Source organism: Athene noctua, chromosome 5 (genome assembly GCF_965140245.1).
Source record: "Athene noctua chromosome 5, bAthNoc1.hap1.1, whole genome shotgun sequence".
Classification (NCBI taxonomy): Eukaryota; Metazoa; Chordata; class Aves; order Strigiformes; family Strigidae; genus Athene; species Athene noctua.
The window spans coordinates 49,164,197-49,192,110 of NC_134041.1; the positions used below are offsets into that span (position 1 = coordinate 49,164,197).

The window sequence follows — 27,914 nt, forward strand, 5'->3', positions numbered from 1 at the left end:
CCTACCTTCCCAGAGGCGGAGACCGCCGCAGCCGAGGCCGCGCACCGGTTTCCCGGGCAGGGAGACTCCCCTGGCCCCTAAACATGATGAGCGCCTTTCCCCTCCCCTGCCCTGCCCTGCCCTGCCCTGCCCTGCCCTGCCGGCGCGGCTCGCCCTCGCCCTCCCCCGCCCGCCGGCGCCCCGCAGCGCTCCGCTGCTCCCCGCTGCCCTGCGCCGCGCCGCCCGCCGGCGGCGGCGGGAGGAAGGCCCCGGCGCGGCCCCGCTCCGCCTCTGCCTCCGCTTTCCGGGAGAAGCCCGCGGGAGCGACCGGCGGAGCAGCGCCGCGGCCGGCGAGCAGGGTCGGGCGGCGGAGACGGCCCTGGCCCGCGCCCCACGCCGGCTCCCCGCGCCGCCGCCATGGTGCCCAGCCAGCTGCGCCTCGCCGCGGCCGTGAGTGGGGCCCGGGAGGGAGGGACGGAGGGGAGGGGCGCGCGGCGGCCAGGCTTCGGCGGAGGCCGCGGCCTCCATCGCGGCGGGGTGGGGCTGGCGGAGGGCCCCGGCCGTGCCTGTGCGGGGAGAGGGCTGAGCTGCCCTCCCCTCCCCGGGCGGCCGGGGGCAGGCAGCTGGGGGCCTGCGGCCTGTGGGCCGCTCCGGTGGTGGCGGGACGGAGCTGGCGGGCCGCAGGGCTGGACGGCTCTCGAGGCATGAGAACGGCTTCAGAAGCCACACGGGCCGCTTTTCAGTGTGATTTTCCTCCGTGGAGCCCCACAAAGTTCTGTTCCTCACCGTGGTTACTGTTACCTACCCTTAACTACTGCGTCTCTTTTCATAGTTTTAGAGCTTTAATAAAGGGGCGGTATCTAGTGGGTATCTTTTCTCTTTGCTAGGGGTGTTCACTGTACAGTATATACAGATACTCCTTGTAACTGGTTTTACAAGGAGGAGTAGGTTTGAAGCCGATTGTACCTACTCGGGTTTTTTCCCAGAGTGGGGTCTGCAAAGCCACAAAGACACCACCAAGGTGGGAAGAGCTTTTTGCAGTGAAGCAGGCTGACCTGCGGCGTGGTGCCCTTTATCCAGCCCGGATGGCTCTTCAAGCCCTGTTCTAGGTCCCTTCCAGAGTAGGTTGGTTGTTCTGGAATGAGCACTTGGGTCTGTTTTGGGCCACTGGGGCTGTGAGCAGACACGAGCACAGATCTGTGTGCTGGGTAGATAAAGGGAAGGATGGGAGTGACACTTGTGAGGGGAGTAGCAAGATTAGGGCTCAGGTTATGAGCCATGAACTGGAATATTGTGTAGGATTGTTTTGCCCTTTATTTTTACTTTTTCAGACTGTCTTTTTCTGTTCAGCTGTGTGTTGTGATCTGGAGTCAACACGATGCTTGTGTCCATTTCACTAATGTGTGTTTACCCCATTGGAGAGGGTTAAAGGAGGTGCCTCTGCTGGATGCAAACACTTGTAAATGCTGTGCAGGGGAGCCTGCAGTGTCCTGTATTGACATCTCCTCTGTCTGCCCTCTGTTGGGTACAGTGTTTGTATGTTTACTGGTTTTGACTTGCTGTTTTTTAGGAGCCCTAAATTAGTGGGCTTGGTTCTGTCTCCGGAATCTGCTTTGCTATTAATCTGAAACGTTGGGATTGCTGAAATGTCAGTGACTTAAATGTATCCCAAACCATATTGGTGCTTGTTCAGTTCTATGGTTTCAGTTAGTTTTGTTTGGAGAAAAAAATTTCAGAACTGATGCAACAGACAAAACACACTGTACCATTTAAGTTATGTAGCTTTCAAGTTCATGTTTTGATAGAATGCTTGGTTTACCCTACTAATTTACTAAGAGCATTCTGAGTTCTATCAAAGCGAACATTATATTAAAGTTTATCAAATAGTGAGAGTAGTTTTTTTAAATTTTCTTGACAATTTTGCATATCTGTGTCAACATATGTGTATTAAATCTACTAGCTTGGACACAAAGCTTTGCTATCTGCCCCTCTTTAACTACAGTTAGTATTAAATACAATTTCCTTATCTGGGATTGTTATTTGGCTTTTTTTGTGGAGAAAGGGAGAAATCAGTCTTGAAGTTTCACATTAAGCCGGTCTCAGTTTACACTTTCCTTCTAAAATTGAAAGATTCATTTATGGATGACATTCTTCGGTGGAGTTCATTTTTATGTTCTACCTAAAAGTCAGGTCATCTTGTTGATGCCCTAAGGCATCAGGTCAGTAGTTGTTCAGTCCTGGTCTCCAGGAGTGCCATCCAGCACTGCGGGAGCTCCTGATGTCAAACTCAGCTTCGGTACAGTACCTGCCCATCCTGCTGTTGTCTTTGAAGGGCTGACCTAGAAGTGTTAGGACATGGGTTGTACTCTTTTTCACTCTGAATTTATCTTTGAGTGATTGTAGTGATTCAGAGGAATGGCCGAAGCCGTGAAGAGCTTTTCTGTCAGAAAAGCATTCACTTAAGACCTAGCCCTTAGCCATGCTTGTCCTTATATTCACAGTCACAGCTTTCCAGAAGGCAGAGCCCTGCAGTATGACTCTGTTGGAGCAGCTGAGCAGCTTTTCTTGCCTTTTTTTTTTTTTTTTTTTTTTTTTTGAGTCATTCCCTGAATCAGTTGGGAGTTGATTACCAAGTATGTCTACTTCATTCCTGGGGCCCATCATCCAAGGGCAACCACTTGTGGAAAATGTTTATTCGTGCTTTTCTCTTCTTACCTGTTTTACATGTCATCTGTCTCATGTTGACTTTCATGCACATTGTGTTGGCTTGGACTTTCTCCCCTTTTGAGTGTGAAGGAAGTGTTCATCTCAGAAGCATTACTTTTGCCATTTAATATACTACTGGATTACCATGGTATCTTTAAAATTTAGATGCCAAGTATAAATATGTTTGCTGCACGCTCATAATGTATTCAGCCTTTTTTAAAGACCACATAAACTTAATTAATTAAAGTAGTGACAGGCTTACTGTTAGAACCGCCTCAGTGAGGAGACCTGCATCTGAGCCATGTATTATTACAGGACTGTGCTGGGAGGACATTACACTATTGCTGCTCTTTTGCCAGGGCATGAGGCCCACTTACACCAGACACTGCAGATATCTGCTGTGTATTTTTTTTGGTAACTGATACTTTTTGTGTCTCCTGGGAAATAAAAAACATAAAGGCAAATCAGGAAGTTCTGATTTGCTTTTGTTCAAATATATACATAGATGAGAGCTATGTCATCTGCAGAAGAGTTAGAGTGGAAGGAACATTACAGTATTAAAGCAAGGAAAAAAGGTGCAGTTTATTATTATTAATAAAAATAATTTTTAAAAAATCTTAAAAATCAGTCCTTCACCAGCAGTGTGACAAGATTGTGTTTTACATACTCTGCACGACACACACCAGTTGTTGATGTCAGTAGAGGATACAGCTGACTTTCCAGCACAGCATTTCTGGGAGGCATTTGCATCAAGAGAAGGCACCTCATCAAAAACATCCTGAAGAGATGTGTCTTTTTTGAAGATTTTTTTTTTTTCACAGATTTTTATCTGAGGAGGAGTATGGTTGTAGGTGATGGAGGAATCAGCAATGCTGAATCAAATATACTGGTTTTCTAACCCAGTTTCTTTTCTCATCCACAGTCTGAATTACCAAGATACTTAGGAAGTATGTGTCAAACCTTTCCTCATGCAGATGTGTAATAACCACCCATCTTGTTTTTAGCTCAGTTGTGTAAATGTTCCAGCTGTGTAAATGCTTTTTTGGTGTCAGTGCTGGTTTGCACAGCTCCCAGCTCTGGTTGTTCTCTTTCTGTGCTACCTCTCCAGCAGGCTGGTGTAGCTGGTTGGGGGGCTCTGGATGAACTGTCAGGATACTTACCTGGGCTAAAATAATCTTTTTTGGATAGGATCCTTTGTAACTTGGGTGAGTTGTTTGAGCAGGTTCATGTGTAGTTTCACAACCATAACTGAGCAATGGGAAGGAAGGTACTAGGGTAGGATGAGGGAGAGGAGGTGGGATCTACTTAAGCCACTACTTCTGTTGAAAGAGTTGGACTTGTAACTGAGCCTTGGAAAATGGAGGTGATACATCTGGACATCAGTCAGTGCTTGATTGTTTGATGGCATTAAGATATAGGATATTTAGATTTTCTTATATGCGTTAATTTGACAATGTTGTAGTCCCAAAGTCTGTGGGAAAAAAAGATGTCATTTCATGGTAGGAATGTTGTGCTGATTAGCCAGTACATTCTTGTAGGCATATTGTTATTTTGTATTTTAGTTATCAGCTTTCCAGCTACCAATGTAATGTTGTACCACAGCCCAAGAAACTTTTGTTCTCATCTTTGTTTATGATGTGGGCACAAGCAGTTGCTGTCCTCCAGCCCTCTGAAAGGAGCTGCTGCGGAAAATATTCACCTTTTTCTTACATAAGAGAGATTGAAAGTAAAGACCAAACATGCTTATCATACTTTTGGTTATCTGCATCTATGTGAAGATTAAATATGGGGACATCTGCATATAAATTATTTGTAAAGTGATCTTTTGACAGACTGACTGTGTCTTTCTTTGCCCTGTGTTATCTGGAATATACTCTGCATTGTCTGTTGAATTTGATTTGGTTTAGACATATGTGAGAATTTGCACTTGCTCACTTGCTCTCTGTCTTTTGCTATTTTATTTATGCATGATGGATAGTACTAATTTCTAGTTATGCCATGTCCATATTACATTAGCAGGTGTATTGACTGTGTTGTGTATTTTCAGGCACATGGCTGTGGAGGCTATGATTCTGATTTTAGTGATGAGGAGAATGGAGAGAAGTCTGTGCAAAAGGCTAAAAGGTAATGTGGTACAGAATTAACACCTTGCATTATGTATTTTGGGCAAATGGCCTATTGCTGTCTATAAAAGATTATGCTGTGGTATGTGAAGTCTGGTGTTGAAATAGTTCTTGAAAAATCAATCTTTCTGATCCTGCATCTCCTCAAGTTAAGCTTGCCAAAGCATGTTGTTTCCCAGGGGCAGCTGATTAAGATCCGTTCTGCCATGTCCATCTGGTGTCTGTATGTCCCTCAGTTCTCAGAGCAGAGTGTTTAATTTTTCTGAGCATTAGTGTCAACTGCTGGCGTTTGGCTGCACTGTTCACTTCACTGTGATCCATCAGGACACATGGAACTGCTAAGAGAGCAAGGCAAAAAAGGCCAAGTGGCAGCAGGCTTTGTAGATCTGAAACACCTGCTTGGAGGAAGTGAAGAATGGATGCTACTTACTATTTAATTTGAGAAGAGACTTGGGAATTGGTGAATTGTGTTGTAGTCAATCTGTGAAATGTAACTACACATCTCTTGTTTGAGATCGCCTTTGCAAGTTCTTTCAGTGGTTTACACAATTAGTGACCTTGAATTTTGTAGTCTGATCTCATTCTATTATTAAGATTTTTATTTATGTATTGATTTTGCTTTGGCCACATAGTCCTTCAACACTTTCTGGACTGTACTGAATATTTTGCCTATATTATGCATATATTTTTCTTACCTTTTCCTGTTTCTCCTTTGCTCTGTTACTGGACTTTATTTAAGAAGGCTTTCTGGAGACTTTCCTACGACTCTTGCATGTTTTCCTTTGTAATAAAATTGAAAGAATGGGTTTTGTAGGGTCTGACTGCGTTCTGGGAAAAAAAATTTGGGTTTTAGTCATTGGAATAATAGCAGGCATTGTGCTGTTCCATTTATTTTATAAATATAGCTGTTCTCCATTAAAATGGTGACTAGTTTTGTTCAGTTTTCATTTTCTTTAAAAGGCCATTACACATTATACTATTCCACTTCCTAGGTGGAATATTAACTAATCATCATGAGCCTTTAAAAAATAACATCATTACTCTTGTTCTGGCATAGTATTGCTGATTCCTAGTAGGGCTCTTATGTGGGTTCACTGTATAGGTATATATCCTTTTCTTGCTCTATGATAATATTTATTTTCACTTTAAGGAAAATATTAGTCTTAAGTTTTCTCCATATTGCTGTTTTATGGAGTCTCGTTATGGGAATTTTGTGCCTACAGATCCTTTTGAGCAATCCATAGCTTGAAATATAAATTCCCTGTCTTGCTTTCTACAGGTTTCTGATTTCCATTCTTTCTGCCAGCTGATAATTATGGAAAAAAATATTTTCTTCACCTCTTTTGGGGAATGAAACTAACTAAATACACCTTTTACTAGCTAAAGGGCATCACTTTATGTTTAGCGTTTTATTACTTTGTTGAATTCTGAAAGTATTTTTAGCCACCCACTGACAAGTATGGTTCGCAACGCAGTTTAAGTTTTAAATTAGTGATTCTTGTGATTACACTAGGAGAGGCAGAGCTGTTTAATGAGGTGTTGAGACATTACCATGAAAGAATGGGATAGGGTTACTAGCAGTCACTTACTCAGTGAACATACTGTCCTTTCTATTCCTACTTGGCTGTGTAACTCTGATTTATAGGGGACTTTAAACATAGAGTGAAACTGAGGAATCTTCAGGGTTTCTTCACTGTGGTTCTGTAGTGATAATATTGATCAAAATAAATACTACAAATTGCTGTTTTAAGCAGTTTTCTTTAAATACTAACTGTGAGCAAATGCCTTTCCTGTCTTGTTCTGCCAATGAAGCAAAGTCTAAGCTGATGTTGGTTCTGAAGTTTGGTTTTACTCATGTTGAAACTAGCAATATAAACAGTTTTTGTTACTCAAGTTAGTGCAAAGTTTGGCATAGGGAAATTTTTTTCTGTATGAAAAATTCTTGACTAACTTTTCTTCCTTTCTCCCCCCTACCTTTAGTGTAAAGGAAGATGGCCTTCTGACAAAGCCATTCCAAAAAGCAAAACAAGGCAGTGTGGTTCACAGACAATTCGCAGCTGAAGAATGGGACAGGTATCTTTTATCTATTGCTTTTGCGAGCCATTTTTCACTTAATGTAAAGATAGCTTTCACTCAAACATGTTTGTTATTAACAGGGAAGAAGCAAGAAAAAGAAGATTTCACTTGATAGCAATGGATGCCGTATCCTTCTATTTAGTTTTTCTACATGTTTGAAGATGGGGCGCAGGCTATGCATTATAGTGCAATAGTGGGATTTCTCAGTTATCATAGCAGTTGACAGTGCGGCACCAGATACTAAGTTGTTCTCCAAATTAGCTTCTTTTTGTTGCTGAGATGTCTCTGAGAATGCCTCTACTCAGCTGAGTATTTCCAAATTCTTCCTATGTGCTTGTTTGTTCTGTTTGGGACAAAATTATTATGCAGTGAATTTTATTTAAACTGGCACAAAGACACTTTCCTCTTTCAGTTGAGTTTATACAGAACATAACTATATAAGGCTGCTATTATCTTTGGACAAATACATTTCTACTGGAAATTTAAGAATGTATTAGATAATTCAAAAGTCTTATACCTTATTTAGATCACAACCTTTCTCCTTTTATTTAGTTTTCACCTGGGGCAGTCATTACATGCTTTGATGGAGTGTATCTGAAATACCATCAGTTCCTTGTTTGTTTAAATAGCTGTTCTTCTGCATTAACAATTAATAAATAGGAAAGTAAAGACTAATTAAGTATGCAAAGACTTACTTAAATCTGGAAACTCTGTTAAACAGAAAGTAACTTCTGACCTGCTTAGAATTTGGCCAGATGCTATACAAACCATTGTATGCCTGTAAAGGGAATGTATCTTAATCAGTCCCACTGACATTGTAGATTGTCATAAGCCACAGAAAAGCCCATATATTCTAGAATGGCTACAGAATCCATTGTGTATTTCCTCACTTGCTGCTTCAGAAACACTATACAAGTTAATTGAAAATATTTTAAATTAGCCATATATAATGCTTTTTTTGGTGAAAATGCTTATTTTCTGACTAAGTAACTACATATTTTTTCTCAAATTATGGTACAAAATGTGTTTCAAATGATGTCTCTGAGGCCAAAGTGTTCTAAAAAAAGTATTCTATATTTTTCTATGATTTTCATCTCCAAAGTAAAGCAGATAACTTTTATTTGTATGTTGATGGTAAAATGTAATAAATTTGTTCCATTTTAGTAGCCAGACTATTTTTACAACACAAAAACACAAACCTTTTTTAAACCAAAACTGCAGTACTAAGAAGCTATTGCCTAAACTACAGCTGAAAAAAATTGAACCCAGTTTCTGTGTATATGCATACAGAGCATCTTTCGTAAAGGAGGACAGTTTTATAAAGGTCTGGCAGCTGAATGAGGTTTTGAAGATGGAAATGCCTTGAATTCCTGTATTTGGAAAGTAGCTTTTATGAGAGGTTATTAAGTAAAAACTGATAATTAATATCTGTCTGTCTGGAAATTACAGCACTGATTTTGAGAAAAAAAAATCTTTCCGTTAAGTACATAACAAGGTTTTATTTTTTTAGTTTTAAACTGTGGTAAAGTAAAAGAAGATAAGTTCTGAAACAATCCTTAGTTGGTTTATTCAGTATCAAAGACATAAAAAGTTTGTGAATGACTACATTTTATACTATGGTGGCAAAATAGAGGATTTCCGACGTTCTGGGTGAGTACCATTAGCGATCTTTCTCTTTGTGCCCCTAAAGCTCCCCTGTTATGTAAAGCCATTAATTATGTATTATAGCTTAGGGGGGGAGGTGAGGATGTGGCTGTGTATCAAATTACTAATTATTTTGATCACAAATTACAGTCATTGTAAATATCCAAAACACAGAATTGCCTTGTTTCTTTTTGCACCTTAGTTTTACATAAGAACTTACCATGAGCTGAATTATTCTTGGTTTGTTATGTAAAAGGAAAGATGACAGGTGAGCATTAATTGAGGGTACATTGAGAGATACCTGGCAGTACCTTCAAAATAACAATCTGAAATACTTTTGAAATGTGCAGAATTGCTATCCACTGTCCAGAATAATGATCACCTTCAGAACTATCTATGCCTTCTAACATTACTGTCTTCAGTAAAAAGTATAGAAAGTATTTTCAGAAAGGGTCAAGTCATCCACAGTTTCAGTGACCATTTTCCACTGTGTATTTTTTATTTGGGAAAAGGTATGCCACGGAATAAAATTTTTATAGTCTTATTGCATAGCAATATATTCCTTTATGCAGTGAGGTGGAGATCACAACTGTGAGATACTGATGTTTACCAAATTATTATTTGGCTGAATTTTCATTTTAATGTTACATTGAACTAAAAAAAAAAATGTTCCCTTTTATAGAGCAAATGACAAGACGGATCTTGATGTTATCAGAGAAAATCATAGATTCCTATGGAATGAAGAAGATGAAGTGGACATGAACTGGTACCTGGAACCATTATAGAACATGCTATTTTTAGATCACTTGTACTAAATTTGTGGTGTCCCCTACTAAGAATTACTGTGCAGGCTTAGTGATCATTCTTTGATCTTGAATGCATTTAAAAATAAAAGGCTTTTAGGAGGTGTTTCATATTGTAATATTGCTCAGTGGCAGAATGAATTGCTGATAGAAAGAACTATTTGTACATTCTCTGAGATCCAAATGACTGTTCTGAAAACTCTGAAGGAAGCCTAGTTTGAAAAAACATAGTTTAATTTGTGCTGTAGATATATTTTAGATGTATTTGCCCAGTTTCATGGAAGTTACCCCTTAGCTCGATTAGTGTATTCCTGTTGCATTTCTAGCTCTGCAAATTGTGTTCTTTGGATGAAACAGCATGTCTTTGTCTTGTTAATGTCATTACAATGTAAAATTAATGTATCATGTTCTATATTTAATTTTAAAAATACCTTTTTTTTATAGGGAGAAGAGGCTTGCAAAGAAATATTATGATAAATTGTTCAAAGAATACTGTATAGCTGATCTCAGCAGATACAAAGAGAATAAGGTACATGTCATTATTGTAAATCATCTTGGTTTTAATCTATGTCCCTTTTTAAAATTGCCTTATGACTGTGAATATGTTGTGAAACCGGAATGTTACTACCCCTTCCCTAGAAAGAGTTGTGAGAACTTGTCAAGTTATTCAATAAGCAGCAGCAGTTTGAATCCAAGCATTGTCACTGCCCCAAAAATGTGCTTCTGTGGGAATAGGAGCATTTCTGTAAGATGGTGTTTTATGAAGAGGTACATTGTGTGTAAGAAAGGCAGAAAATGCGGAGAGGTTAAGTAGAGAAGGCTAGAGAAGTTTGCCTCGAGAGAAGCAGTAGATGAACCCTGAAAAATCCCTGGGAATGTTAGTTGTTTTTTTTTTTAAAAAAAGGGTCTAAAAAGAGAGAGTTTTGTACTTGAATGCTGGAAGAAACAATTTGGAAATGTCTGTTCTAAGTCAGCATCTTTTGCTGGTGGTTTTTTTTGTGTTTATGGAAACAGGATTTATATGTTCCTTCTAAATAAATAGAATATCTTAAGAGAAACAGCCCAATTCCAGCACCAGTTTTTCTTCTTAACTGGAACAGCATTTGTTGTTTGTAAGTTTTTGACTGATTGACCTCTTAGTCAAAAAGAATACGTGAATTTTCTATTGTGATTTTGCTGAACTCAAATGCACCTTAGTGTTGTTAGCACATAGTAACAACCCAGCCCTGCAAACGGTGTCTATATAATGTTCTTTGAGACTGTAATACTGAAAATTACATTCACTGGTATTTGCAAGGACTGGGCTTAAATTCTTAATATGAAACAGAAAAGATGATAGCATTCTAAGGAAAACCGTAACAGAAAAATCCAAAAATTAAATTTAAATTAACAAAAAGCAATGCTGTAGATGTCTTCCCTCCTTTTTTTTGAGTAAATTTGATTTTATTTTCCTATAGCTGTTTCTCATCCCCCAATCTCTTCCCCACCCCCTACTGATTTTCCCTTGAGCATGTTTTGTTTCTTTCACTACTGTGCCAAGTTTCCATATGTTTGCTATCTTTTGTGGGAAACTGTTCAGCCCCAGTTCCCTTTATTTTTTTACTTTTTGTGTGTGTGTTGTGTGAACAGTGTTTTCGCTGTCAGACTTCAAATGTGGCTGTCCCAACTTTGAGGTCGCTCAAAATTCCTATTTATGCTCGTAAGTCATTACCTGTATTTTTGGAATTGCTGTGTCAGCATAACTGCTGTATCATATAATTTGTTCTCTTATCTCAGGTTATGATTTCTGTTCTCAAATATGTTCTGACCACATGAGAGTCCTTTCTTAAAAGTTCTTAGAAAAATAGAAAAAAATGAGATTTTTCTCAGTTATTGATTTATCCATGCCCATGTTTGGTATAGAAGGGCGTCAACGCATTTTTTTTTCTTGGAAGTCAGAAATAAACTGCTGATCCCATTCACGCCAATGGAATGCAGTCTGTGCTTTCAGATTATTCCTGCCTTGATTATTTTTCTGCATTTCCAGAAACTGGAAGTTGGATATCTTTAGCTCCTCATGCTTTCTGTTTTGCAGTGCTGATGCTATCAGAGCTGCAGGGTATGTAACAAGCATCTCAGCTGGCCAACCTTTTGTATGATAGTTGCTGCTGCTGATGCTTCATTTTGATACAAGAAAGAAATTTTTTACAGTGAGAACATTAATTCACTGGAACAACCTCCGCAGCGATGTGGTAGAGTCCCCATCATTGGAGGTTTACAAGATGCGATTGCACAGGGTGCTAGATAATCGCATCTAGGTTCCCTTTCCCACAAAAGGTTGGACCAAATGATCTTTTGAGCTCCCTTCCAACCTGAGCTGTTTTGCGCTTCTATGATTCTATATCCTGCTAGGTGGTGCCAAAGTAAAGTTGGAGATAGTTTTCTATCATGTTTTTAATATATATTTTGCATACATTGAGACTTGCACATCTGTTTTATTGCAACTATAATTATTTTGCTACTAGGCAGAATCTTTGAGCCAGCTAATTCTTCTAAAGACCTCTGCATAGAGATTGTAGCTCAAATCTTATTTAGAACTTCTGGAAAAAAAAAAGACAGTTTTCCTAAGTACTGGATAATTATAAGGACCAGTTTCATAGGAGGGGCTCTCTTAAGGACTGGAAAATAAGCAGAGCACTTGTCAAAGACCAAAGCTCAAAAGGTAACGTAAGAAGCCCCAAGATATATGAACTCCTGAGGCCACAGCTGCACTGCAGTCGCTAGTTCAGACTGTTTCACTCACATATGTGTGTAGAGGTGGCTGGGACTCCCCTGGACCCACAGCAGATCCCCCTGTGCTCTCATCCTTACAGATACACAGGTGCTCTCACACCAGAACTGGCTGGTGGAGACCTGCTCACCCTCCTTACTCCCAGGCCTCTTCACATCGCTGGTGGATAGTTTGGCTTGGTGCTCACACACTCACTTGCACACCTGCACTCACCTTGGTTGCTGACACCACAGGCAGACTGGACCCTGGGATCCACAATCCCACTCTTGTTTGTGTAGTTAGGATGCATAATCTTTTTCCTTCTCCTTTAATGAGAAATGCCAAGGTACCCTCTGGTGTGAGGCTGCTTAGAGACACTGGAAGAGTGTGCTCTGATAGCTCTTGCTTGTGATGGGTCTGTTACTTCTTAGAATTTTATAGGTCAATGTTGTCTTTGAACCTTCAATGCATCTTGTCTGCAAGCTTTGAGGCTGATAAAGGACTGTCTGTATTGTCAGATAGTTTAGCTCTATTGTCAGTTTTGCAGTGGAGTAGGGGAGAGTGCTCTGCATGTAAGTTTTACTTTGATATGCATTGGACTAGAAATGTTCTGTTCTCTTTGCTGTCTTACTTTCCTAGAAGGGTTCATATTTGCTGTCTCTGCTTTCTTTTGTAGCTTAACAGATTGAAAATGTCTCCTATTTGCTAAGAAATGAAATCTGTCTGACGCCTGGTCATTAAACAGAATCCATTTTATTCTTTTGTTTTCGTTTCCAGATAATTTTCAGGTTTCTAGGCCAACTTGTCTTCCACTTGGTAGTGTTAATATGTTCATTTTTATCATTGTTTTTCAGCATTAAAAGCTTTCCTGTGAAAATAAAAATATGGTATTTTTCCTGGATGTTGTCTAAATTAATACATTTTTTATGGAAGAGGTGACTGTGAACATGTTGGTTGTTGCTGCAGCCAATGCATATTATACAAGCACTCCATATGTAATTTGGGAATGTTACTGTTTATGGATATTAAATGGTCTTTCACATTTTTAAAGCTATCATTTCTTACTATATTAGCCATTTGATACTCTTGTAACATATCTGCTTTGGAGTTGTTCTACTTGGTCCTGGTCTACCTTGTAGAAATAGCTCATTTAGGATCTTGTTGAACTTGTTTAACAAAGACTATGAGGCAGAGTATATGCTGTCTGCTGACAATGCTTTTGCATTCCTTAATATTTCAGGCTGACTATTCAGGAACCTACTCTACTCTAATTTTTAATTTTTCTATATAGTTTAATCTGATCCTGATATTTTAGCTTAGTTAAGGAAATTCAGTTGTATTTACTTTTTATTTTACTGTTTCTTCTTAGCCTTGGTCATTTTCCACTAGTTGGTAGAAGAATGGCAAAATGAATGTGGATGAGGACTTTTGTCCTAGATGCACTACAGGTGGTTCTGGCTCCCTCCTTGTTTCTATTTTGCTTATTTTTCTCAATATTATTTAAAAAATACTCTGCAAGGATAATAATCTGATTTATATCTTGTTGAGTCAAGTTTGGACTGTGATGGAAAATTTGTATAAAAGTCTACTTCAGTAGCAAAAGTGAGCATGGATAACTTGGTGATTGGTGAAGTAGCAGATGGATTATGAAAAAGCAAACATGCAAATAAGGTCAGATTGTTCTGTACTCTATTGCCAGCAGTACGCACATGCAAAATTGGTGCTAAAAAATACTGTTGATGTTTAATTGTAAACTTGCAGTATTTTTCAATTGCATCACAAGCTTTTCAGAATCAGAATACACTGTAAAACAGCAAATATCCTTTAAAAAAGCAAAAACAATTGCCATCAGGCTTTGGATCAGCTGGTTTCCATCATGAATTCTACATTTACGGATGTAGTTTACATTCTGTTTTCACTGAACTGTTCAGCACACTTCTTGGTTTTTACAATTGCTTAATTTTTGTTTGGCTGGAGTGTGAGTGGTGTAATGGTACTTCAGACCACACTGTCAATTTGTAGAGTAGGCCAAGCACAGCCTGATCCAGCCTTAGAAAACTCTCATCATACACAGTATAAACTCAACACACCAGAACCTGATCTTCTGTGATTTATTTATCAGTAAAACCAGTAGGTGTGAAAACATTGTTTATGTTATAATACCAGTTTGAAAATTTGGGGACTGATTTACAGAGCTAAATATTTTTTTGGTGTACAAATTTTTAGTTTTCTTAGACATCTTCTATGTAATATATTGACTTGGGGAAAATCAGTGCCAACAAAACAGTTGATTACCGATGTCTTTCTGTTCATTTTTTTCAGCTTTGTTATTAAGGTGCAAAGCATTTATATGCTAGTATTGCACATTCTTAAAAGCCAAACCTTCCGTTTCCCTGTTTTTTCTGATCTTTGAACCACATACCACTTCATGCATGAGAACTCCATGCTGTTGCTCTTCAGATAAAGAATTGTTATGATTTATTTAAAAAATCAACATTAAAGACCATACACAGCAATAGATATCAGGACTTCTGTACAGTGTTTTAAAATTAGATTAAAAACATTGAAAATCAGTCCATACAGAATTTATGCCACTGCATCTACAAAATGCATGTTTCTGTGGGTTCAGTCTATGAGTATGCCAAGAGAAGGTTCATATTCCAAAGGGTTTTTTGGAACTCAGGTGCCAAAGATGGGCTTTGCAGCTGTATTTGTACCTCTTTGATTTTGTAACCCTTCTTTCCCTTCTTGCCTCTCCATCTTTTTAACATGATGTTCAGAGTCTTTCGTGCTTTGCTTACAGAGCAGCAATTTTATCTTGTTACCCTGTGTCGATGAATTTTAAATGAAAATACAAGATAGCCCTATTTGAAGAAGTTGTATGCCTCTCAGTTTAATCCACTCTTTCTACTTGTTAGTGAAAATAAAATTGACTGTTCTCACTCCTTCCCTCTTCAATCTTTTACCTAGCCTACTTGGCATTTTGAGATGATGAAGCAGATTCTACTAGAAAACAAAAATAGTAGATGTGTTATCTACATGTGAAGCTTCTAGGCAATGTAAAGGGAAATGCAACTTAGTTGTTGGGTTTTGTTTTGGGGTTTTTTTGTTTGTTTTTTTTTGTTTGTTTTTGTCTTAGTCTTTAGGGTGTAAGAGGCAATCCATTGATATGTGCTAATATGACTTTTCAGTATTCCGGTGGTCTTCTCAGTTTGTAGTGTGAACCAAATTGCAGTGAAGTATCTAGTAAAGTCAGTCTGTCCTAATTTCCTATTTGTTCTTCTGCCTGGTATGAAGCCTTTTAGAAAGTTGCTGGTCAGTACTGAACAGCATCTACTGCAATTTGAATTGCATGTGTGAATTGGAATCATTCTGGTGTGCAGAGGCAGACATATTTTTAATAGAGAAAGAAATTAAATTTTACTAACCAGGATTGAATGGATGAACCACATGAAGGACACCAATTAACTGAAATTAGTCTGTACATTACTGAATACATTGACTTTTCACAACTTAATTTTGGTTCTTATCTTAACAGTTTGGATTTAGATGGCGACATGAGAAAGAAGTAATTTCAGGAAAAGGTAATGCTGTCTTTCATTTTATATTACATTTCTCCTTGATACTGTGTTTTGACATAATTTTGTGAGATAGTATTTGACAATACCGGTAAGATTTTCAGATAATAATGGATAATAAATTGACCTAACTTCTAACTTTGCTGGTTTATGCCACGTAGATCTAGAGTGCACAATGATCTGCATATATTAAAATTAAGAGAACATATGCTTTATTTTCACAAGGTCAGATGTGCAATGAACACCAGCGTAATGCATTTGATAATGTAGAATTTCATGGATATGTTTTTCAGCTGCTTTTACTCCAGTCATTCTATGTTACCTCATTAGTCTTTGATACCTTAAATTGAAATCAATACATTTCCTTAGGAAATAATATTCTTAACAGTTTCTCCAGTGCTGTTTTGCAAAATGTTAACTTTTTAATTAAAGTTCCATGTGTGATGTCTGTTTTAGGCTAAATTGGTTTTAAAAGCTTTAGTGGCATTCGGTGGGAATGGTTGTCATGTCTCCCAGTTCTGTTTCTAAATCAGTAGATTATTCTGGCTGCTTCTGTGTGTGAGTTCTTACCAATGTGTTACTGGGACTTTGCACTGTGGTGTCTATTCCATGGCCTGGGTGCATGGACTTTTTCAAGTAGCTGAACAAGCAAGAAAATGATGTGAATGTGTTGCTGTTACTGTTGGTAGATCTTCACACATACATATGGTTTTCAGAAGTCATGCATGCACATGCAAGAAAATTGCATGGAGTGATACTGTTGATCAGAACAGTTCTGTAAACAGCTCTGTTCATGGTAATATATTACAAGAATTTAGAAATAGACTTTTTAAATTATTATTATATTTCACAGGAGGAAGTGTGAACATTAACGGTGGGGGTTTTTAAGCTATAAAGGTTAGAGCTCCTAAAGGTAGTTGTAGTCATATGTTGCATTCTGCACTTTATATTTATATAGATTATATTTATATTATTTATATTTATATAGATTATATTAACAGATAGTTACATTTGATATATGCTTTATCAAATGCTTTAAAAAGATAATTAAAATTAATTGGGAAATGACTAATTTATGAACAATTGTATCTTAATGGGGAAAAAGAATTTAAAGCTGCATTGTACTTCTAATATCTGGTACTCCATATTTAAAAATATGGAATAAACTGGAGAATTACATGTTTTAAGCTTTTTAATTAAATCCTAATGGAGTGTGCGCAATTGGAACGTAAGAATTGAGAAATAGTATCTTTCACCACTAAGGGGCACAAGAATTCAACCTTGTGTATTAGATGCTCTTTTCAAGTACAGTTTCAAATGCACTTTAAAAAGGCCTGAGTCTTTAATGCCTTTCTTTTGCTGTTTTTAAGTATAAATCGGTAATATAAATTGCTTTATTTAAATGTAATAAAGCATTAATACCTACCTGTCTGATAATTCACATTAAAAAAGGGAGAGCATGTGCTTATTTCAGCTGTGCACTAATAGTGGTGAGGAGAACCACTGCTGGTGGATTGTACTTTGGTTTGAGGCATGTTAAGAAGGGAAGACAGGAATGGGTTACTCCCATTTGATTGTTTTGTTTTCAGTGTCTGTCTTTGTAAGGTTATGGAGAAGAAGGGTTAGGATGAGTGCATGGAGTCGTATCGCTTGTATTACTAATTGTAAATGCCAGATTATTTCTTTCTTTTCTTTCTCACTCCAGTCTTTTGCTATAGGCAAGAAGGTCCTATTGGAGACTGCTGTAAAATGTAACTTTAATGGCGGTTAATGATGTGATACATTGCTAGTTTCAATAAATGGTTCCACAAAACGGGCCTTTTCTTGATTGAAATCTTAAGGTACAAACCCTACTTTAAATCAGTGAATAAGTAGGCACGTGAGTTGGTCTGAAAATAGAGCCTTGAAATGAAAAGCTTTTAAGCTATTTAAAAAATACATTTGACATGACTTCCTAACTACTTTTTCTCTACTTTCAAAGCATGAATAGTAAGGAATGGCATAAAACTTTAAAGTAAAAAGGCAAAAGGCTATAGTGGTAAAAGTTTTCTATAGGAAAATAGGTAACAAGTTCATTGGGTAGAGATGAAATAGAACTTTTTCAGCAATATGCAGAAAGAGCAAAGCTGAAGATGTGGGCATATGTGCTGTTTTCTACTTACTTTATTTGTAGATTAAGTAGTAAAAAAAATAAAACCAAACCAAACCCCAGACATATGATTTAGAAAAATAGGGTTTAATACCTGCAAATTGATCTACTCTCAATTTTTTTACTATTTCATTGCACTAACATTTCACTTTTACCATAGTAGTGTCTTTCTTAGCCTATTTTATATAGTATAAATACACATATAATATGTTTTACCTTATTTAAACAAATGTTCTTCCAAACCTCTTTCCATTTACTTTTTCGTAGTAATTTCTTCCATGGAAAATAGGCAGGGTATCAGTACCTGGATAGTGCACCACCTGGTACATCTGAGTTGTGATCAAAATTTATTAAAATTCTTGGCTCTGTAGATAGTATATTTAATTTTCAGAGCTTTATTTAGCTTGTAGTACTTATATTTTCCACCTATTCTGCTCTTGTGCAAGAAGCAGAAGGTGCTAATAGTTTTTGAAAGCATACAGTTAAGAGTAAGATTATTTTCTGAACATGAGTTATAATTCTGAACATGAAGGCAATAACTTCCCTGAAGCTTATAGCAAGGTGACAAAACTTAAGATGGAAATGGAATTTTCAAGATATATTTTTCTCACTAATTAAAGTATGTAACTTTCCTCTTGGCACGCTGGTTTTTGTGTCTTCCTTTCTTGGACATATAACTGTGGGAAAAGTCATGTCTCAAGTACTGAATAATCTGGTTTGTAGTTCCCTTTGACTTGGGTTCTCCATATATACGATGGGGATTATAATTTCTTACTTTGCAAAAATAGTTTTTTTAATGCTTTTATGACAGTCAGATGTACTAGAGTAATAAATACTGCTGAAAAAGCCTTCAGAAAGAGTGGAATTATGTATTCAAGTCAAGGTTTGAATACGTGTTTTTTTTTTCAGAAGATGTGAAGTAAACAGAGTCTGGTTAAGTTCCAGAAAGTTTTATATAGTATAAATTTTTCCTTGTAGATTTTTACTTCTTTATAAAGGATATAAATTACTTCTGATGACATGATAGTCATATCTTATATAGGGTTAAACATACTTAATGTATATCAATTTAAAACTTTTTTTTTTAATGGGAGTCCTGGGGTTTTTATGGTTCAAGTGTTAGCATTGCAAGTGGTTTTACATCACAGAACTGAAGTATCTGAGGACACTGCTGATCTATTAGTTAGCAGCTTAAGCAGAATGTTCTGAGGTTAATCATTCACCAACAGTCCTTGTTGTGAGCCTATTAATACACATCCTTACTTCCAGCTCTGCATACAAATCAGTCTTCTGCAAAGGAAATATATGTATCTTTATTACTGCAATATTGAGAATCCAGTGGTGTAAACAACATTGATTTTAAAACAGCGTTGTATTTAACATAAGAAACCCAAGGAAGCTTTTAAAGCTAATGTATGGTTTCTCATAGAGCTGGATTTCCTTTTCTTAAAAGAAAAGTGTTTATGAAAAGTCATTAGAATACAAATGATATGTCCAGTATATCAGGTAAGCTAGTAAGGTAGTAAGAACATAGGCATCTTAATTTTGTACATTAGAACGATACTTTGAGTAGTTTGATGTTACTAAACATGACTGTCTGAATCACACCTCCTGATCCATCATCCTCTGCTAAGTAAATAATCATTCAGGATATAGAAAGTATCCTAGTGACACTTATTTCTTCAGATTTGTATTAGGCCCATTATTTCATAACATATGCTTTCATCTGTATGTTGTAAAACACAGTTCAAGTTATGTTTTCTTTGCAAATACGCAATATTAGACAAGTTTGACAAAGATTACTTTGTCATTATCTGTTATAATTTCCTTAATCTAGGTGTTTACTTTTGGATTTGTGCTTTTTTCTTTGAAATAAAGAGAAAATCAAAAGCAAAAACTGAGCAAAACTGGAAATAATAACCCAAACCTATGCATGTTAATCACTGAACCACAGTTTGCTCTTTTTGACCTCTTCAAAGGTCAGTTTTCCTGTGGAAACAAGCACTGTGATGAAAAAGAAGGCCTGAAGAGCTGGGAAGTGAATTTTGGTTACGTTGAACATGGTGAAAAGAGGAATGCACTTGTGAAATTGAGTAAGTCAGCCCTTCAAGATATGTACACTTAAAAGAAGACACCTATCTTGTGCTTTAAAAGCTATCAAGTGAGACCCAATGATAATGTTATTAGTTAATGCAAAATGTAAAATGCTGAATAAGAGATAATTTGGTTAAATTAATTACCGGTAGTATGATGGTCTTGATTTAGAGAGAATGGCTATTATCATTATATATGACAGAGTTGTTCCAGCTTGGGCAATTCATGCTGTATAATTGGTGGTGTCATAATAATTAGAATAACTGGTTATAAGCTGTTTTGTATACAAGCATGTCTGGTTTTAACAGACAATACTGCATTGGAAGGAGGGTTTCATCATTGCCGTTGCTTAATCAGTTACATGGATTAGGAGTCAGGGCTTTGGACCAGACAACTTCTTGCACATGTTCAGCTCTACTGCTTTTATTTTTAATACTTAAGTTTTTCTAAAATTCTAACTTTAATTAAATCACTGCCTTTTCCATTCTTGCCTCTTGAGTGAGATTTTCTTACTCAGTATTGTGTAGAGTTTGATATGTTTATCAGATAATTAAACTTGCCACAGTTTACAGTTACTTTGTGTGAAACAAGCTGATGGTGTTTCTTCTTTTGTGCGTAAGACACTCCATGTGTTAGCACTTGGTCACTGATAAAGCTCTAAGAGACTTTTGGTATAATTGTAGCACAATTTGATCCGTCCACAAAGATCCATAAAATGGGATATCTGTACGTGATAAGCACTGATACTTTTTTATGAAGAGTTGCCAGTGTTAAACCTGTGGTCTTTCTCTAGGTTTAGTAAAATCTGGGTTTGTACTGAAGATTAACGTGGTATTTTTCTCAATGCTGGCTGCAATTACATTGTAACTTTTGTTTTGAAGGAAAAGCTACTGAAATTGGAAGATGGTGTTCTATCTAGTTTTATATATGTATTAGTAAATTTTGTTAATTATGCTTATCAAATACATGAGTGTAATGTTCTCATCTTCTCTTTTTCAGGACTATGTCCGGAATGTTCCTCCAAACTAAATTTTCATCACCGGTAATGAAATACTTTGAAAATATGGGTGCTGAATTATTGATAGGTTACAGTTATGATGAACAACATATAGGGAGAAAGCTTCAGCTAGATGATTAGGAACTTCATTTATTCTGAAACAGATTCTCTTCTGGAGTTCTTAGAAAGTCACTGGCTTGACACTATTGAGAATTAAATATTGTTGTGCTAATGAAAGTACAAAACCCTTCAAACTGGAAGAATCCCATCCCCACCCCCACAAAAGTTTCCTTTGCTTAATTCCAGCCCAGTGATTATTTTTCTTCTCTGAAACTTTATACAAAACTCTGTCCTTTTTTTATTTTCTCTTTTGTTGTGTGTAATAGCTTTAATACTTTTCCTTTTCTTAAAAATATTGGATTTATGTGTGAGTCAAGTATCTATGCTTTGAAATTTTGAATTTGAGTATTTTTTCTTCTTTGAAAATCACTTATTAATTAGGAGAGAAAAATAGTGGATTTTGAACCTATAGAATGTGTGCATTAAGATTTAATTTGTTTTTTTAAATTTGTAATCTTACTGAAGTCCACAACTACTGATACTCAGTTTTTATGATTTTCTGAATCCCAGTGTGGCTTTAACTTAGTTGCATGGCTCAGTGATTAGGCTGTACAATTACCTGAAAAGCATATGACAGGGAAACTTTTGAGCTAAGAAATGATGATTTCTTTTTTAAAGTAACACAAATCAAAAGCATGTCTAGATGGATATATCCAAGATAGTTAATTAATCCATTTTAAAAGTTAATTCATACTCGGTTTCATTAAAGCACTGTGTAGGTACATATTGAGAAGGAGATTTAACTAACACAGGTTAGTTTGATTTGTCTTCCTTCTTTTTGGAACTAAAGTTGTAAAACCACTTGAATTCAGAATAAGCGTGGTCAAACATTTTCACTTTGTCAGCTGCGGAGTAATACTTTGAAACAATTTTAGTGACTTTCTTGTGTAAAGAAGCAGGAAAAAGTTTGCCTATGTTCATACAATAAGCTTATATAAGTAATGCTAAAGATAAAATACATAGGCTTTTGGTCTGCAGCAGTTTCTTAGGCTTGAGATTCTTCTACCTCAGGTTTTGTCCAGATCAAATACGAAAATATATTTTAAAACCTGTATTAACTGTGTTTTTTCTCATTACATATATACAAAGTTGTTTGCTAAAATATAAAATAAGATTTCAATATAAATAAGAATTTGGCATGTTATAAAATTATTTTCTTTATTTAATCTTTCATTGCCAATTCACTGGGTTTGTTACCTGCATCAGTGTCATTTAAGCATCTTTAGCATTTCCTGTTCTTTGTCTTTAGCTATAGAGCTCTAGTGTTTCTGTAGCACTTTTCATTTTAACTATTTTTTTTTCAGTTTAACTAGTGATAGCTTTCAAAAAAAAGACAACTGTTTGAGTGAATTAAATATTTAAGGTTTACTGTTGCTTGAGGAGTACATATAATAGAGAAGGTCTACATTCATTTTTTTAAGGAGGAAAGAAGTCAAAGTGCACAAGAAAAGAGGGACAGCTGCACCGAACTATAAAGAGTCAAAAGTTAAGAAAGCAAAATTATCTTGTTCAGCAAAAAAGAAGTCCAAAAAAAAGACCCATGAAGGTAAATTTTAAATTTTAGACCTTCAGTTTTTGAAATATTCAGATATGCTAGTTGAATCTTAGTTTTGCTATAGCTACATATGTGTAGATACAGATATATAATTATGTATAAATATAGATATGTAATTTTCTTGACTGTGTAACACGGGTAGTCAAAATTTCTTAGGTAGAATTTCCTAGGTGCACAAAAATGATAAATTTGAAGGGAAAAAAAAAAAGATAAATTTCTTATATTTTACAGAGAGGGAGCACCTTTTGAAAAATATGCATTGTAAGAAAAATTTGTCCAAGGATTGGACATTGCATACCATAAAAGACAAGTATTTCATTCCTTGAGGCTGCGGGGTTGAAAGCCTTGTGGAAATGTTAGATAACCTTTTTTAAACCACAGATCTCAGGATAATATATCTGAGCTCAAACTGATGATGTTTGAACTCATGCAAAAAAATCTGTTTGCTTGCTTTCTTTGAACGTATGGGGGGTGTGTGCATTTGCACATGTTTACTTATAATATGTTGTGATAGAAACATCCTTTTAAACAATTTAAGATAATGGATAAAACCAAGATAAACCTACTGTTTTTAAATGGTGTTTCTTTCCAGATGAGGTTTCTTCAGAAGATTCAGATAATTCTGATAAAGGTAATGTATTTTAATATCTTCTGCATTTTATGTTTTTGTAATAAGATGTATTATTTCATGGTCATTTGTCATTGGTCTTAGTTTTATTCACTGGCAGTTTTAATATTTTATAAGATTATAAGAATGCTATGTGAAAACAAGCAGAGATATAAAGGGTCAGAATAATTACTTACAAATTCTTGGAGAAAAACTGTAAGGAATTTAAAGAAGGAAATCTTTTAAGTTTAAGTAAGGAATAAAAATGTGGGCAGGTAACAGAATGGAAATAATCAGAAAAATGAGAGGTCATGTTGTTCCAAAAAAGAGTAGAGGGTGCAAAAATAGGTACATTGTTAATTGCACAGGTCTAGGTATGCAAATATGTGCTGTGTAAAGAAAGTACTTTTCCAATAAAATAACTGCTACATTTCCCTTCAAGGAATGATAGTAATATGTACTCTGCTCAAAAAATAATAGATTTTTAAATAAATCCTGGACTTTAAAGTATTTTTCAGCTACCACCTGTAAGTACCGCAGAGACCTACTTGTGGGTAGATACTCTCAGTGACTCCTTAGGCAGTGGTTGTCTCTGTATCTCAGTAATTCCAGTCCCAGTTTCTTTTTTGATGAAACAAGCCCCGTCTCCTGGTCATGCAAGTTGTTGCTGCAGACTGTCTAGAAGGGATTCAGTGTTTCCACTGATTCCTCTGCTGTGCTATACATTTTTAGGAATGTCCTCAGCACCTAGGTTTTCCCAGCTTCAGGAAGACCTGAAGCATTGTTCTTATGACTTTTACCATGCACAAAGTCTCTGCTTTGTCAGGAAAGCTGCTACTGGAAAATTGGGGGGTTTTAGATCAGTGCATCTCATTTTTGGTTTTCACTCCTTTTGTATAGTTACATGAAACAGTTATGCAGTAATCCATATTTTCTGACAATTTCACTGATAAGTCGCAATTGATAAAAGGTGTCATTCAAATAGAAGTAAAGTAATTGATTCATTTAATATCATGAGTTGAAACTGTATTGTAATTCTGGGGTTGTAATTATAAACCCTTAATTTTAGAAACAAATTGCTATGCTGCTGTTGTATCAAGATCAGTGTTTTGACATGATTGTTGTTATGTTTGGTCAAAATATTTGTTCATGATATCTAGGAGTCTTTTTGATTCTGTATTGAATAACATTGGAAAATGTTTTCATTTTCACTTTATGCACAGTAAAGTGTTCTTTTTATTCTCATGGTTACAACTAAATGTTGCTCCTAGCAGTATACCATCTACATTTTAAAAATTATAAATTCTTTTAAAATTTATTTCATAAGCATTTTAAATTTTTTTACAGATTCAGATAACAGCAATGTACAAGATGGCCCTTCAGATGCTGACTTTTGGAAAGGTCCTCTAGAAGAAGCAGATGAAAAATCACGGTTGGTTTGATCTAGTGAACTTGTAACTAGTAAAACAGCATCCATTCAGAACGGCAAAGGCAGAGATTTTTCCTGAGCATTTTGAAGACTATTCTGACAAATTATGTCAAATTATGTCACTTCTATTGCACAGATAGGGAAATATGAAGGGTATTGGAGTGTAGTGAATAAGTCAAAATGATCTATACCGGCTAAAAATTCTAATCAGAAGTCTGCTAAATCTTTTTCATATGAAGATTATCTTCTAGGTACAAATCCAAAGCAGAACTTTCTTTGACTTTTTTTTTTTTTTTTTTTTTTTTTTTACAGGGAGGAAGAGTTTGATGAGTATTTTCAAGACTTGTTTCTCTGAAACTTGAAATTGATGTAGGTTGATTTTCTTCATGGATTGTCAAGATGAAAGTCTGGAAATCCCATCATAATTAGAGACCAGAGACCTCTTTTTGCCATCATACCTTTCCTACAGTCACTCATAGGAACCATTTGGGTAGATTATATTTTAGAAGGCTTCAGATCTAAAAACTTCATTTTTCTTATGGTAGACTATACTCATGAAATACGAGAAATAATTTTTTTCAGTTCAGTGCAAAAGATATATGCCACCCAAACTTAAAAGTAGGAAGGATGTAAACAAACAAGAATATAGTTTATTGACATTACATCATGGAAGTTGGCTGCTTTTTATTTTATTCCAAACTTCAGTTATTGCCAGATTTTTGTAAAGGGGCATTTTGGAAGATTCTGTTCTTAATTTAAAGCCATACACTTTAATATAGTCATATTTCTAATTTATTAAACAGGAGTTAAGAGCCTTAAGTTTATTGGTCATGTAGACTTTAATAGTCAGGTATTAGTTTCTGTAAGTATTTTCAAATGCTATTGCAGAACTTCAGTTTTTATCAAATATGTATTTTGCTTGAATTAAGTAAACCATATCTGAAATGTCTCCCCTGCTTTTTAAAAAAGTTTGGTTCATTGTGACATTGTTTCAGATTTTAATTATAATTCCACTTATAAAATCTGGTTGGTTAGTGAAATTTTTAATGTAAAAAATAAAGTGTGTGGCTTTCTACTGGAGATGTTCATGTGACTTATATGTTGTTTGTGGTTTCTGATCTCTTTAACATTGATTGAATGTTAATCCTTCTTTAAAGTGTAATCCTAAATATACAACTAAAGAATGAATATTCCTTGAGAAAACTTACTGGATTCATCTTCCTCTTTGAATTGCAACACATCTTTAAACATCTTTATTTACGTTTCCAAATAAACAGTCTGCACATGAATAGCTGCAGTGGCTATTTTTTGTTGGATGAAAATTACTTTGGATGTAAAGGACAAACTTTTTTTTTTTCATTTAAATGTTCATGTTAATCTGAGGAAAATTAATGTTGTATAAAATATATTTTTGATAAATACTTCCTACTGTAGATATATTTATAGAAAGTATTTATAATATGGATTTGATGTGGAAGATGCAACAACAGAGATGGTTGCAGTGTATTTATGAACATTTTACATTAATAAATTGAGAATTCTACTTACAAATGTTACTTAACATAATTACATTTTGAACAGTTTGTACTTATATAATAGATGACAGTACAAGAATGTATTTAGGGTGTCCTTGTGTAAGAGATAAATGTAACCTTGCATGAAGACTTCTTTAGGTAAGAAGGTGGATTTAAAGGTTAATTCTCTGGCATCTTGCAAGCTTGGTTGAGAGTCAAATCCAATCTGTGCCAATCTGCTTACATGTATGCAACTTGCCCAAAGGGGATTTGTCAATGTGTTGCTGTATTTATTGCTTTAAGTATTGTATATTATGTGTTCTGGATAACTAACTCCTCTTTGGGGCTTCAAAGTACAGTTATGGTACAGTATACATATTAAATACATCGTTAAATACAGTTTGAATAAAATTTCAACCTTGAAGTAGCTTTTTTTAGTATCTGCATTTAATACAGAAAATAATACATGATACCCAGTTTTATGTGATAACTAAGTTTGCATAAACTATTTAGCCCATTTGTAAATAAGGATGTAATAAGTGAAATTTTTTTTGTGGATTCCTTTAATCTTGGGTGATAGTAGTACACAGTATTGATGTTCGTAGAGCACTCTTAGAAAGGTAGATAATATGGAAAATCATTCAATCATTCTACCTTCTCTGTGAATGCTGAGAGTGCTTCAGTGGGGAAAAAAAAAAAAAAAAAAAAAAGTTTGGGTCTGCTTTCTTTAAAGGAGGAAGAAAAGGCAGGATGGAGCCTGCATGTCAAACTCATTTGCAGGAACTGCATTTGACATCCATCTCTTCTTAGATTTGAAACTGGTTCCAGTGAACCTTCAGATCTGTGCATAATATACTAGACATTTCCTTCCCTTATCTGCAGGAGGAGCCGACTTCACGAGTCCCGAGTAGAAGGTGTGGAGTGGACTCTGTCATTCTTCAAGAATAGAAGGTTTTGGTACGGAGATCGTTGTTTATGAAGGGCTAATTTATGTGCAGTCTGTCTTCTTGGTTGTAGAGAGGGAGATAATGTGAATTCTGCTGTGCTCTATTACTGTTGTCTTCTCCCTCCCAAGATTAAATTGGTGTCAGTTCATTGGTTTTCAAATAGTTTCAGTTACTGCATGTTTTAAAGGGTGCATTTGGAATACATGAGCCTTTTAAAATGCCTTTGGATGCAAATCCTGCTGTAGATATAGTCGTATAGTTATCTTAGTAAACTCTTATTTGTATGCAAAGTATGATGTTTACCATCTGTCTCTTTTTAGATTTTTACACTAAAAGGTGGTGAGTTTAGGAACTGTGGGCAGAGTCATTTGCACATGGGCAAAACAGTGGTTTCTCTGAACTATGGCTACAGTTTAAATTTATCCTTGGTAGTTTTGAAAAAATACCATGTACCGTGAGCCTGCTTTTTATAGATGGAGCCAGGGAATTGTGTTGAGCATTCCTAAAGTGAAGATGTTTACTCTAGAACTTTATATAGTATTGAGAATGAAGAAAAAAGACAATTCCAGATTAAGGAAATACACATAGTATAAAAACCTAAATATACAAGTTATGAAAATACCAATTTTTTGTTTGAATTGTACATGTGAGACTTCATTCAGTAATTTCATATAAGATCTGTCTAAATTTATATTTTTTCTGGACAGTGTGCAGAAGTTACATATTTTAATAAAAATGTAGTATATATTGAGTGACATGAAAAAATATCTAGAGTGCAAAGTTAACTCCTTTTGCACCATTATTTTTCTTTTAATTTTCCAGTTTTTAATTTTAATGTTTGCTT

The 27,914-nt window shown here is 36.0% G+C and overlaps 1 protein-coding gene across 1 annotated transcript; it reads left to right on the forward strand.

The window, feature by feature from the left end:
• Positions 1-169: 169 nt before the first annotated feature.
• Positions 170-25,061, forward strand: LOC141961005 (protein FRA10AC1 homolog). Its single transcript, XM_074907458.1, has 14 exons — positions 170-429; positions 4,733-4,809; positions 6,789-6,881; positions 6,965-7,010; positions 8,458-8,534; positions 9,211-9,294; positions 9,776-9,860; positions 15,619-15,664; positions 19,787-19,900; positions 20,901-20,943; positions 22,440-22,564; positions 23,166-23,204; positions 24,528-24,612; positions 24,922-25,061. Exons 1-14 carry the CDS (start codon positions 397-399, stop codon positions 24,962-24,964), a joined length of 990 nt encoding a protein of 329 aa, XP_074763559.1. The 5' UTR covers positions 170-396; the 3' UTR covers positions 24,965-25,061.
• Positions 25,062-27,914: the final 2,853 nt, after the last annotated feature.